Source organism: Tympanuchus pallidicinctus, unplaced genomic scaffold (genome assembly GCF_026119805.1).
Source record: "Tympanuchus pallidicinctus isolate F22 unplaced genomic scaffold, pur_lepc_1.0 scaffold3, whole genome shotgun sequence".
Classification (NCBI taxonomy): Eukaryota; Metazoa; Chordata; class Aves; order Galliformes; family Phasianidae; genus Tympanuchus; species Tympanuchus pallidicinctus.
Window position 1 is genome coordinate 11,185,966 of NW_026294747.1, and position 14,447 is coordinate 11,200,412.

General features: G+C 35.7%; 1 protein-coding gene across 1 annotated transcript in view; it reads left to right on the forward strand.

Moving 5' to 3' along the window:
• The window catches only part of NUCB2 (nucleobindin 2), a 29,484-nt gene extending 15,038 nt beyond the window's left edge, over positions 1-14,446 (forward strand). Inside the window, exons 5-13 of the mRNA XM_052693873.1 lie at positions 702-805; positions 2,412-2,597; positions 3,213-3,303; positions 4,804-4,862; positions 6,400-6,492; positions 7,476-7,565; positions 8,117-8,287; positions 8,613-8,694; positions 10,607-14,446. Of these exons, the coding sequence (XP_052549833.1) occupies positions 702-805; positions 2,412-2,597; positions 3,213-3,303; positions 4,804-4,862; positions 6,400-6,492; positions 7,476-7,565; positions 8,117-8,287; positions 8,613-8,694; positions 10,607-10,719 (989 nt within the window). The 3' untranslated portion in view covers positions 10,720-14,446. The remainder of the gene's footprint in view (positions 1-701; positions 806-2,411; positions 2,598-3,212; positions 3,304-4,803; positions 4,863-6,399; positions 6,493-7,475; positions 7,566-8,116; positions 8,288-8,612; positions 8,695-10,606) is intronic.
• The last annotated feature ends 1 nt before the right edge of the window (position 14,447 follows it).

Sequence of the window (14,447 nt, forward strand, 5' to 3'; positions counted from 1 at the left end):
CATTATTATTTAGCATTAACAGTCAGAAAAAGGAACACTTGAAAAGCTTGTAATTGTAGAAATGTACTTTATTGTTAATGCAGTTTGTATTGATATTACTGGATGTCCCTGTTGTAAGAAAGGAGAAATGTTTGCAGCTTTTAGACAAAGGACTTGACTCTCTGCTGTCCTATGTTTCTTGTTTTGCACAAATGAGATTTGAATTTCGGGTTATCAGATTTCATTTTCAACCATGTATCTTGCCACGTCTATCTATCTGTTTATCTATCTATCTATCTATCTATCACACACACAGTGAATGTTTCATTCGCAAAATATACCAGGCAAGTTAGAAGAGTTACAATTCTCAGATACAAGTTGTTAGCTGTAATAGCTGAAGTTACATCTCATTTTTATAAACAAAAGAAGGATAAAATGTTTTGGTTTGTAGAGCTCAACTGATTGTACATTTCCTTGCTGAAAGGCAACCTCAGTATATTAAATTATTGTGTGCAGTGCAACACCTGGCACACTAGAAGGAATACAGTGCAAATTGCTGTCAAGTGTACTGATCTCCTTCAGGGAAATCTGCTTTATAAGTACTAACATAGATAAGACACTCAAGGCACAAACACCTTGTGAAAGTACTGAAATTCCTGATCTTTCTTGCTTTCAAACTTAGTTTAATGTTTTATGTTTGTACCTGTGCCTCCTTCTTTCAGATACTGGCATAGACCATCAGGCTCTCCTTAAACAGTTTGAGCACCTGAACCATCAGAATCCTGACACGTTTGAGCCTAAGGACTTAGATATGTTGATCAAAGCAGTAAGTGCTAAATAAAAAGTGCTGGGGGTTATATTTTATTTGCATTAATTACATTTTTTCATCTGTTAAAGGCAAATGCTTTATATATACTTTTTCTTTTCTTTTTAAAGGAATGAGTTGCAGTTTTCTGTTTCAGAGAAGAGTCAGTTGTCTGCATGGCACGCTTGAAAGCTTTGTTGCTAAAGAGACCATACATTTTGGCATGGCATGCTTACAGGATTTGCATTCATGTGCCAGTAACGGCCAACTTTGGGAATAAAAAACAACTTTCTGAAATCATTTGAATTAAACATAGTATTAAGAGAAGCACATCCCTCCCAAACCTATTTCAAAGTGATTTAAGTGTCTGACAGATTGGCATAAATAGTCATCCCTAAAGTAGTCATTTGAATTTGGGGATCTGTTATACATACATCTGAAGGAGAGCAGAATTAAGATATCAGTATCAGAAGTTGCATATATTGAGCATGGAATTTGATGTCCAAATAGCATCAACAAGTGACACTTTTTTTTTTTTAAATTCCAGTCAGTGTTTATTAAGACAGTACAGTTAAACTAAGCATGGAATAGGTTTTTTCAACTGCTGTGAAAAAATATATTTTCCTGAGAGGGAAAAAGAGGATGTAAGTCTCAGTTGTATGACAACACTGCGTTTCTGAGAAGGCATTTTATATTTTCAAAGTAAATGGGAAGACTCTTTAAAAATAAAATCTGTTTTAAGCTTTGTTCATTTCTTGTAGATTTTTCTACCCTTGGAAATTTTAACCTCAATTTTTCTGTAAAATTTTTCTCTCAGTATATATTTACATATATAGTAAAGTTTCTTGCTGTTTCTGAGAGCATCGCTGCTGAGAAAATTCTCATTGGTTAGGAGAAGCATATCCTCAGCAGGGCAGGTCTTTCTCTTGGACGTTGTTTTTCTTCTCTTATTAGCAGAGATGTTGACCTGTTGTAATGGGTAATGGGGGGTAGTGGAGGTGTTAGAATCATTTATGAGGAGGTCCAATTGATCAAAAAATTACAGATAACAGAAAGACTTTATCAGGTACGAATGTGTTACTTTGAAAAGCACTAGAAGACTATAACTTTTAATAACTTGAGCTGAAAATGATACAGCTTTAAATCTTATATATGTCAGAAATTCTCACACTTTTCTCTCCATTTAAATGGTTTTGTTGATTTAATCTGTAATAAGCTGCTGGATAGTAGCATTGTAATACTGCATTAGTAATGGAAAGGTAAACTAGAAATTCTTATACTATTTGATGCTATGCTTATTTTGCCCAGGACGTACTTTATTGTTAACTAATGAGAAAGAATACCTCAATGCTTTCTTACTGAACTGTAGTTGCAAAAGATTTCTAAGCAGTCAAACTTTTGCAAACTAAGTTCTTTGAAAGTAACAGAAGGAATGAGGAAAGATGTTTTCTTTCGCTGTCAAGTGAAGGAGGACCACCACCAAGTTTACTTCATGCTTAAGAAGGGAGTGGCAATATGGACAGCCTTGTCCACGTACCTGGATGATTGTTTTTCACATGGTAATGTATGACATGCATTAACATAATCACGTGGTGTTTTCATGTGTACATAATATCTATATTTATAGGCTACAAGTGACCTGGAGAATTACGATAAAACCCGCCACGAGGAATTCAAGAAATATGAAATGATGAAAGAACACGAGAGGAGGGAGTATTTAAAAACATTGGATGAAGAAAAGAGGCAGCGCGAAGAATCCAAATTTGAAGAGATGAAAAAGAAACATGGAGATCACCCTAAAGTTCACCATCCTGTAAGGCTACAGTCTATTCTTACGCGTTTGGAAGGAGGGTTTCCTTTCCAGTTGATAATGAGAAGGATGTATTATGTTTCTTCTCGTGATTTGCTTCTTTTCATTGACGTAGAAGCAGAGGAGTAGTGCTGAGAGCTTTAGAAAACCCACCACATATACTTCCTTTATTTCTGTATTCTATTTACTGTCAGAATCATTATTTACAAAGTAGCTAAAATTCGAAAAGAGAAAAGAGGGGTATTTGAAAATGTAGGGATTCCTGCAGGGAACTGCATCACAGCACAATTTGCTGTAGGAGCAGCAACTGATTGAATTTACTTCAGCTGTTGATTCTAGATGAATCTGTGTATCCATGACTGATAATTATAGGCATTCCTTTCCTCAGAATATACCTTTTTTTTGCCTTGTCTTTTTCCTTGAGCCTTTCTATCTAATAAAAGTATGTGACCAGACTTAAAGGAAATTATAATGATTATATTTTGAACATTACTAATTAAAAAAAAAAAAAAAAAAGCCTGTCAGAGAAATTGGAGAAACTGTAATACAAAAATGCAAAGGAATGTAAAAGTACACTTAATCATCTTCTGAATATTTTTCTTTGTAACCAATTTATAGGGAAGCAAGGATCAATTGAAAGAGGTATGGGAAGAAGCAGATGGGTTAGACCCAAATGAGTTTGACCCCAAAACATTCTTCAAATTACACGGTAAGAGATTTTGTTTAACATTAATTTAATTAGCAAACACTCTGACTTTCTTTTATGTCCTCAGCAAAAGATATGTTCAGCAAATTTGCATTATGCGGGGAAAAAGACTTAGAACTCAAGCAAGTTGAGTGAATCCAGAGGTAAAGAGGAGAAAATATCTGCTGTCATCCACATCTACTGTGGAGTCAAATGGGGCCTACATGTTGAAAATGGAATTTTGTTTAAATGCTCAAAAAATGAAACAGCAATAACGAGAAGTAGTTGCTCAGTGAAGTAAGAGTATTTACAGGTCTGTCCACAGCCATAACTTTGCTCATACACTGTACACCAAGGATAAGACCTCAAGGGTGTGTTGAGGAAGACCTGCTTTCTTCACGTCTTTGCAGAGAAGTACCCCTTATGTTTGAAGGGGTAAAATTGCTTGACGCTTCTAACACTGCCTTAAAAAAAACTAAGTCCAAAGTGCTTCTCAACGCTTTTTGAGCAGTCTGCAGTTAGAAACAGTGAAATAGTAGCTGAGACAAGGATGCATCTCAGTAGGCATTTTGCTTTAAATGAGGTTATTTAAATACGTAGCAGTCTAATGAGTGCTTCATAATCAAGTATCCTTAAGCAGAACCTGTTATTATTGGGCTGTTAAGGGTTAGATGGTACAAAGAATTTGACCAATGCCAATGATGATAATTTAATTAAAGTGTTACAGATTAAGTCTAGTCTTTTATTTTGGTTTATAAATATATAGAAAGAAAGCCTTATTTCTTCTTCCTAGAAAGAGATCGTGAAACATAATTGTCTGAAATTTTTTGGTACTTATTTTATGCATGTTATATCAAAACAGCAGTAGCCAAAATAACCTTTTCCTTGGGAGCTTAGGGCATCAAAAACTTTGAATTAAACAAAAAAGACTGCATAATAATAGTCATTTGAAGTAGCCGTTCCCTTTCTATTTCAGAGGTTTTATAATATTATTCAGAATTGAATGTAGCATGCAAAGTATATTGTTACCAAGTAGTCTGTTATTTGCATTGGTCATCAAGACTAATTTTATACTGCTATTTTTTAAAGCATTGCATGTTTATGTAGATTTTTACAAAATTCTCTTGTTATTTTGGAGTTGTACTGTTGGCTAACAATATTTTTCTGTTCACTTCTGTTACTCTTGGGTCTGTTTACAGATTTAGTTGTTAAATTAGGACGAATTGTTCTCAGCTATGTTTTTTGGCAGTTGCGCTGGGTGCAGTCTTGTGACCTAATTCATCTTGCTGAGGACAAGGGGCAGTACTTCAGACTTATTCAATCACTTGTTAACAGCCAGGTAGTGAAAGGTGGTGATACGGATCAACTGACTCTTGATAAAAGCCAGAACAGAAAAGCTGGCCTATGAAACCAGAATCTCCTTAAACTGTATTTATGATCTATGTGGGATGTATGCATTGATGCTTAATCCATGGAGACTTTCTGTCCATAATGAACACGTATTTTCAACACTTCTTATTTTAGATGTCAATAATGATCGTTTCCTGGATGAGCAAGAATTGGAAGCTCTGTTTACAAAAGAGGTAAAAAAAAAAAAAGAAAAAGAAAAAAAGACCAACCTGAAGGTTCACTTGTTTAAAAAAATATTTGAAGGAATGCTTGTTTTTTCTTCAAATGCATATGGAGGTTTTGGACTACAAATAAAACAATTTGTTTTGATACTTAAGCACCCTTAATATTTATACGCAATTGTAAAAATATACAAAAGCTGGAAAAATAAAGTATTTCAATCTTAGGACTCAGATAATAGACATGTATTTATAGATGATACAGTCTTCTGCCAGAAGTTCAATTGAGATTTCATTATTAATCCTCTGGACAATATACCTGTAGAATTTGCAGTGTAGAGCTGCAAATCTGCTTTGGCTCAATGTGGTCTAGTAGGTTTTGAAGCTGAGTAGCTGTGCACATTCAGTGCCAGTCATAAACCTTATAGAGAGAGAGAAAAAGGGTCACACTCACTTGAAAATACTTAGGTTGTATTTCTTGACAAAGAATCAAAATGAATTCATTTGCCTCATCAGATGTAATTGCTGTACAATGATGGACAGCACACTGTAGAAGTGGCAGCAGGGATTTCACATTATTTACATCTAGCTAGTTTGGATCACAGGTACGTTTGGTAAAGCAGGCAATCCTTAGTTTCTTTAAGCTGCACTTAAAAAGCAAAAATATTAGTACTTTTTTGCCTCCCAGAGTGGCAGCAAGATGCTACAGAAACAGTTAGTAAACAGAAGGCCTTGGCTTTCATTTTATTGGTAGGTTCTGTCTTCTCGTAACAAAGAAAAGCTTCCCATGCAAAGATCCAGTATTATAGCTGGCACTAATGAGCTTTAGAATTTGTTAGAATTCCTTTTAGATTTCATGAATCAGGGAGTAAATGTGCTTTAGCATACACATGCAAGATTATAAATCTGAACTACTGTGGAAGTGAAATTTTCAAAATACTATTTTTTAATGGTACGTACTGGTTGTTGTAATCCCTTTATGTGCTACAAAAATGTACAGCAGTCTTTTTTGATGTGTGTCCCAGCATTTCACAATCTGGGGCCTTTTTACCTGTGACAAAGAAAGCTAAGCTAAATTGCTTAGAAAACTGAAGAGAAGCAAATAAACGTGTGAACTCACCAGAAAGACACTGTTTAAGAAAAGAAGTGGACAGTTAAGCTTAGCACTCAGTTTATCTTGTGATATCCTGAATGCTTATGCTGTGGACAGCATGCTCTGATAAAACAAAGAACTGCTCTTTCCTGTTCAAGAAACTCTGGAAACTCAACTTGCGTTGAATCAAACATGAATGCAGACTGCATGCTGAGGTCAGTGTCTAAAGCACTGAATTTCAGCAGACCACATGAATTAACCGGGAACTTCTTCCTTACCAATGATGACGTGCTCACTTGTTACCTAAGTACTATGGTAAAAGAAGTGATTTACACTTATACACATGCTTGGAAAAATGATGAACTCACATTTTCATCTGTCTCAAACTACTATTCCAAATCCATCACTTGAATGAGCAGTCCTTTCTCCAAAATAACATTTTCTAAATTTGAATTTCAGCTAGAAAAGGTTTATGATCCGAAAAATGAAGAGGATGACATGGTTGAAATGGAAGAAGAGAGGCTGAGAATGAGAGAACATGTAATGAATGAGGTATAGACTAATGTTTAACAAACCTGATGTTTTCCTACTATGTTAAAAAAAAATAGTCCTAATACTAAGGATTGTCTGAGTACAGCAAAAGGGCTTAACACTGTTATTAGTGCTGAGATCAGAAAGCCACAGTTTTCAGGCCCTATCTTTGGTCGATGTAAATGCCTGCAGACTGGATCTGTTTTCATTTAAAGAAATTCCAGAGGAAGATTTGTACTATAGCCTCACTTTGCAAGTACTCAGATTTAATACAAATTCCCAGTGAATTTTGTTAAACAGGGAGGACTGTGAATGTCCTCTTACACTTGGCAGTAGGGTAGCATTCTGTGGAAAGACAAAGGAAAGCACTATCTTCAGGTTTTTGTGCTTCCAAAAGAGTCGTGAGCTCAAGGCATTATCTATGACTCTGAGTATTACTGGTTCTCATTAGTTTTTTGTTCAGGAGGCAGAGGAAAGGGAAGAGGATGTTTTGAATCACTCTTTTTTCGAATGTATTTTTTCTCTATTCAACTTTATTTCTTAAGCTTGAGGATTAGAGCAAGCCTGGACTTCTTTTACTCATGAAGGAAGGAATTTCTTCTATTCCCCTTAAGGGTTTCTGACACAGTTTCAGCCTTGTTTGTTTTGAAATCTCCCTATCCAACAGTAGAGATTGCTCTGACTCAGAATTACACTGTTATTATCAAAAAGCTACAATTTTTTTTTCTCAAAAACATCAGGCATGCTACTATGAAGCACTGGGGCTGCAGCCACACATTTTTCCGATTAATTGCCAAATGAAACGTGAGGATTTACTTTTTATTTCCATTTTTATTTAACTATGTGAACTTATAAGAAACATCTTTAGAATATGTTACAGGCATTCATTTGAAAATGGGATAATTTAAAAAATAAAATGGTTGTATTTGAAGGTATTTATGTAACAAAATTAAATGTTTTCTCTACCAAAACCCATCCTGAGTTTAATTTTTTGCTTCAAACAGGTTGACATCAACAAGGACAGATTAGTAACTTTGGAAGAGTTCCTACGAGCTACAGAAAAAAAAGAATTTTTGGAGCCAGATAGCTGGGAGGTAATGAGAACGTATTCCAAGTGCAACATACAGTACTATTACCATCAGTCTAACCAGGAAACCAAATGGCTTGTCTGACCTTTGCCTTTTTTCAGTCCTGTTTTGGTATGCGTGTGGTTAAATGCTCTAGCTAAATGCGATGTACAAAATGTAACAGTCTAATACAGTGCAGATGTAATCTTTGTGGTCCACACTCAAACAGAAACAGTCTTGCACTGCCACCACGTGGATCCTAGAAGATCTTGATCCACGTGCTTTTCAAAGATAAAATGCACATTTCATTTATGAATCACTTTAAAGGGGAAATATGAGCTCAGTTGGAAGCAAGAGGATTTTTTTTCCTCCTACCTCTGAACTTGTAATAGAATCTTGCTAAGAAAATAGCTGAGAAATAGCTATTTTACTGTTTAAGTGAACATACTAGCTCTTTACATTACGATTTAGTGTCTTCTAGTGAACTGTAAAATTCAGCTAATAATTATTTCAGAGGAAAGATAATCAAAATAGGTATGCGTTCCTACCCAAGTATTCCTGTTTGTGTTTTCTTGCAGACACTAGATCAACAGCAGCTGTTCACTGAGGATGAACTGAAGGAATTTGAAAGTCATATTTCTCAGCAGGAAGATGAACTCAGAAAGAAGGCAGAAGAACTTCAGAAACAGAAGGAGGAACTACAGAGGCAGCATGACCAGCTTCAGGCTCAGAAACAAGAGCTTCAGCAGGTACACTTGACACAACAGTATTTTTTCTCTCCCTTCTGTGTTCTCATACGTGTAAAGGCTTATGACAGTCCCCAGCTCTGGAGCATCTTTCATCTTGATTTCTCTTAGGAATCTCAGTTGAATTTTAATCAGCAGTAGTACTGCAGCATGTCATAATCCATTACTTCAGATTATAGCAAACAGTGAAAGCATCTCAACTTAGTAGTTTTCCCGCTAACCAAGACTCAACGTAATGATGTGCATATATTTCCTGTGTGTATTCACTCATATCAGAGAAAGTTGACAGAGTGAAGTTTTTCAACTGTGTTACTTTGTTTTTTACTAGGTTGTAAAACAGATGGAACAAAAGAAACTGCAGCAAGCAAATCCACCTGCAGGACCAGCTGGAGAACTGAAATTCCAGCCCCGTATGTATCTTTCTGTAAAGTTTGTGTACTTTAAGATCTCCAACATTAAAGTCATTAAAAATACATTTTCTGTTCAAACTCTTAATATAATGTGATTTTAATTATCTCTGTAGGGAGTGTTATTAAGATAGAAGTATGGAAGCCTTTTAAAATGTTACTGAAATCTCAACAATTTTATATTTGTAGGGGAAAAAAAAAAAGTTCTGACTTATAGCATCAGATGGACAGAGAAAAGATTGCATTTTTTTTGGAGTGTTTTGCATGTCAGTCTAAAAATAGTGAGATCTAGGATAACTCTGATATTCAGAGAAGAGTAGGGGCATACAAATGACCACGCCTGTCTAATGTCCTATGGCTGCATTACCAGACATAGGTGCATTCAGTGTATTTTGCCTTGTGCAAACATGCTGTAATATACCTCAGTTGAGTAGCAAGAATGTGAAATTACAGTAATTTAAGCTTCACTGCTTGTTGTCCAAGCATGCTCCTGATCCCAAGATGTCTGCACAAGCACTAATGTTGGTGCACCTATCATTTAATGGCTATCAGTAGTTAGGCAGCTAGATGAAAGTTGTCTCTTAGCTGTTACTCTCTTAGCTGTATCCTAGAATTTCAGATTGTAATCCAGAATTGTGGTCCCAGTCCCTGACTGGGAAACAAATCAAAACATTGAAATGCTTTCATCATGTTTGTCCTCTGTGGTCAGTTTATCTGCATTTGAGCACAACACGATGTGACAAGTTTTAGACAACATGAGCAACCAATTGCTTCAACGTGCACAGACAATAAGGTCACAATAAATCATTCCATATGATTACTGATAACAAAAAAGTGGTCAGGTATATTTTAACACTTCTTAGTTCTGTTCTTCCATACATGCAAACATTTTCTTCCCCATCTAGAAACTAACATGACTTTATTGGCTTCCATGTTTATGTGCTAACATTATCAGCACAGCTCAAAGAATTTTTAACATATTGAACATGAATCTTTGGGCTGTATCCAGTCAGCCTTTTGAATATTGGAAGGACTTAACAGCACCTTTGGGGCCAACAGTGAAGTTTCAAACCTGAAATGCCATTTTCAGTGATTACAGCTCACTTTGCTGAGTATCCTGGAATTATATCCTCAAGGTACTCAGTTCTATGTGCAAAGCAAGAAACAACGGAATTTGAACATCAGTTTCATTTTGTCTTTCATTTGCTTCAAAGCTGCTTGGGGCTAATATCAATTTATATCCCTTAGTTACAATAGCTTCTCTTTGTCTTCCCTTCAGTAAAAACACAGTTTGTGATAGCAGATTCCTTGGACTTGGTTCAGTGATACATTTTTTAACACTGGCAATAACTGATAGCGTTCTTAAAACTTTACACAAAAATAATACAAAAGTTTTTGTAAAGTCATTAGACAAGTATCCTAAGCTCTCATTTTATTAGCCAAAACTATTCACTATTCATTGTCTGAGTTAAGGAGGTCCCAACTATGAAAGCTGGCATTCTGAGGGAGGCAGAGGGAGAAAGTTGTAAAGATTGTCAGCGCAGTAAGGATTAAAATACAGAAGCAAGTTGCTCATTTTTTTTTTTTCTTCAAGCTTGCTATGTTAGGATTAAAGGTTTCATAAACATGTAGTATGTTTTAGAAAGAACAGATTAGTATCCAAAAAGAGATTATATAAAAAAAACATTTTTACTGAAAACAGAAGCAACTAGTAATCTAAGAAATCCTGAATATAATCATTTTGCAGCCTGTTGGGTAAACTCAACCTGATTTCATTGTTAGTCTTCCAATTACAAAATAAAAACAGGTGGTTCAATTTGATTGTCTGTACACTAGAAACATTACTTTAGAGACTTCTCACATATGGAGCTCATTTAATTGAAAAATTTTAAGCAGTTTTATTCCTGTTTTACAGCTGGCGAACACAAAATTGACGAAGCACCAAAACATCCTGCAGGAGGTGATCAGCCTTTACCACCAGGACATATCCAAGAACCAGCTGCTAGAACTGATCAAGTTCACCCTTAACCACTCGTGCCTCAACTTTATAGCATCTTTATTATTTTGGGGGGAGGGTAAAAGGCAGGAAAGGGAGAGGGACAAAAAAAAAAAAAAGGGTAATGAACTCTCCACTTTCTTTCCCAGATTGTAAAATCACTGGGAATGTTAGAGATTAAATATCAATCAGACTTGAATCATAAATCAATTTTCTCTCCAGTACATCAGTAAGAAAGGCAGTGGGGATTATTTAGCAGCTATAATGGAGGAAAAAAAATAAGGAAACTTATTATTAAAGGTTTTTATGGCCAAGGGACTCAGCTCTTGGACTTCTCTGTTATGAAAAGAGGGAGGAGATGTCTGTCATTGTGTGTTTAGGCATGAATTGCTACCTTTTCTGAGAAGCAGCAGCAAACTGAACTGAATATCAAGTTAGGTCTTGTTTTATGTAGAGACTCTTTCCAGAAATGTTGAGAAGCAAAGTACAGGGAAACAGATCATAGACAAAGGCCTACCGTTCCCAGTACTACCAACCCCTTTCTTTTGAGACCAAATAAAAATGAAAATTCTTACTCTCAACTTTTAGAAAATTTGCACTTTCTAAAATTTAACCACCACAAACAATTGCATGGGACAGTGAATACTTTTCATGTTTACAGAAGCCTAAGAATTTCGCTGTAAGCCTTCAAAAGGAATACTGTACTTCTAGTGGATTGGTCTGAACTCTCCTTGTTAAGATTAATTCTGTGTAGCGTTGGCTCACTCATTTGGCTCTGGGGATAGTTCTTTTGTCCCTGTTTCTTTCATCAGGTGCCAAGTGATCTCAAAATTTTGCATGCGATTAAATAAGCTTTTTATGTTGATGGAAATTTGTACAAAACAGAACAAGACTCACTGTCTTTTTCTGCACAGATTTTCCTACCTCTTGTGGTAATACCAGATTTTTCAAAATGCACCTTGTGCTTCTAAAAGCTGTTCTCAGACATGAATCTTTGACTTAAGAGTCTCACTGTTAATATGTACTTGTCTTTCAGCAGTTAGTTGATGTAGGTTTATGAAATGTCTAAAACAAGGGTGCTACTTGATTGCATTGTTTTGGTACAGAACCAGGATAGCTCCCTCATATCGTAAGCCACGATTTTTCAAAAACCAAACAAAAAACCAACAACAAAACAAAAACTCAGCAGCAAAAGTTGTCTTTCCTGTGGGTTTCGCTATAATGTCAAAAAGCTGTGTGATTGTCCTTCCTTGTCATCCACTTCAGCCCGAGTGTAAAGCCTCCTTCTTTTTCTAGCTTTGTGTTTGTTGTTGTTAAAAAAAAAAAAAAAAAGAAAAAGGATTGCTCTGACTGTATAACGTTGGCTCTGAACTGATACACACACACCTTGGCAAGCATCCTTTGTATTTTCTTCCACTTCCGTGGCTAATTGCTTACACTGTCATTCAAAGAGATCATTTGGGTTTTGAGCAAAGAAATAGGCACGCATCTCCTAAGAAAAGATGTTCCTTTCAGAGTAATACTCAAACATTTTAGGCAAACTCAAAGACAGGTGGCAGTTAAAGTTTTGTATTGATATTTCATATTTAAGTTTCTCACTGAAGACTTGTGATTGATAGAGGCTAGTCATATTCCTTACATGCTTAATGCTTCTTGCAGCAAAATTGAGCATATTCGTGTTCTTTACACAATGTAAGAAAACTCGTTGCTGGAATGGATTAGGTTTCTTTATCTGTTTCATATTGTTAATTATGACATCACATTTAATTCATTTCTACCAGTCCAGCAATTAGATTTACTTTGTTGTTGTTCTCTCTGTGAGTTGTCAGTATCTTAATTTGTTTCTAATTTTAGTTTCAAAAGCCACTGTTTGTTACTTTCATGTAATTCTAACATCAGTTTATATCTTTGTCAGGAGGCTGAAGTATGTTTCTACAACTGTTTGAGAGAACTAGACATAGTTACAACTACAACCAGAGTAACATCATTTCCCAGTGCAGTCTTGGCTTTAGGTGTGTAAGCATAATAATCAGGAGCAGAGCAAGGAAAGAGGAGAACAAAGGGTGAGTTATTCTAACATCACAAAAAAAGGAGGGAACATTTTTCCTTCTCCTTGTACCACATGAAATTTTACAAAGACTGAGTGATGCAGCAGGAGTTTTCAGAGAATCAAGGACTGAAACTTTGAATGCATTTCTACCATATAAATCATTCTTCCTTCATGTTACATCTGCCTCATCACTAATGTTACTATAGGTAATGCAGTATATGCTCTCAAGTGCTTGCCACAGTTCAAGCTTTGTTTTCATTGCAGCGTTACATTTCAGTTTTAAGAATCTCACTCTCCCTGAAATGGAAGAAAAGTATTTTATCCCCTTTACATTATTTACTTTATACATTATTATTTAAATACACAGAGAATTTTATAAAGAACTATTGTAACATGGGTGCTGAACTCGTCTCATGCTAGCCACAGGGTAGTGTAAGTTGTGTCTAAAGGAGATGCCTAGAAGAAGCCAGAGTTTTCATTTATTATTTCATCACGAGTTAACAAGAGTTCCCAGTTTTGCATTTCAACTAACCACTGAGCTGCATTCAGCATAAAATAATGCATATCTTTCCTTCCATTGCTGTCTGGTACCTAAATGTTCTCGTCAGTGTTAATTTTATTGATAGGCTTGCATTTTAACAATATACTTAGGTTCATTTTTTAGAAGTAAAAACAGGCAGTTTTCTAAACTTTAGAATTATTGATTGGATTTATTTCTAACAACGATCAAAGTTGCAGTCCAGCTGTCAGATGTTTGTGCTAAATTGTGAGGAAGTCAATGCCTTAGTTCACAGTAACACTTCAGTCTCCTACTGAGCAGACACTAAATTTGCTGCCTAAACGTTTTTGAGATGAGAGTTCAAATTACAAATTCATACTTGTCTGTCCAATTCAGAATCTGATATGAATCATTATCTGTTCCACAATTCTGCATAGATAGCGAGGACTGAGTGGGTGTTTTCCCAGAAGATGGTCAGTCAGGTCTGGTCTACCAGCAAACAGGCCTGACCTGGTACTGCCCATCTTGTTGTCCTCTGGGGAAAGGACATTATTCTTCAGACCTAAGCTAACGAGATCTCAATCTGAGCATAATCAAATTATTTTTGAGGATTAATTCTGAGATAAACTTTATCTCACTGTAAGGAACATCTGACTTAGAAGTTATGCAACACGCTAAAGTCCTACCTACACAGGGGAGATGTAACTGATTTGACCCTTCTTTAACACAGCTTGTTTTCAATGATGACATCTTTCATTAGATTCTCTTGTCCATAACAGAGACTGAAAGTATTACATTATCCACTTAAAGCATGTTTTCTTCTATGGTATGGATTTCTCAGGAGCTTTTTAAAAGATTTTTAAAAACTTCACTTACAGCTGTGTTGGAAAGTAGAATGCTACAATTGCAGATAAACAAGGGACTGGAATATCATGGGCACCAGTGCTTTGACCTGTACTCTGTTTTTCCTTTAGGAGGTGATTTACAGGAAAATTGAATGTAACCTCATAGAGGCATCACTTCCAAGATAAATGTGCAGATATTTTGTTCTGTACTTGGCTGGGATTTCAGTAGGAGGATTAAGGGGTAAGATTTGGTCAGTGGTGTATAAATTTTTATCTTGCAGTGCAATATATATGTAAGAAAAAAAGCCCCAGTCCATAGTTTGTATTGATTAGTTTTTAACTGGATTAAACTGAATCTCAGTGCAG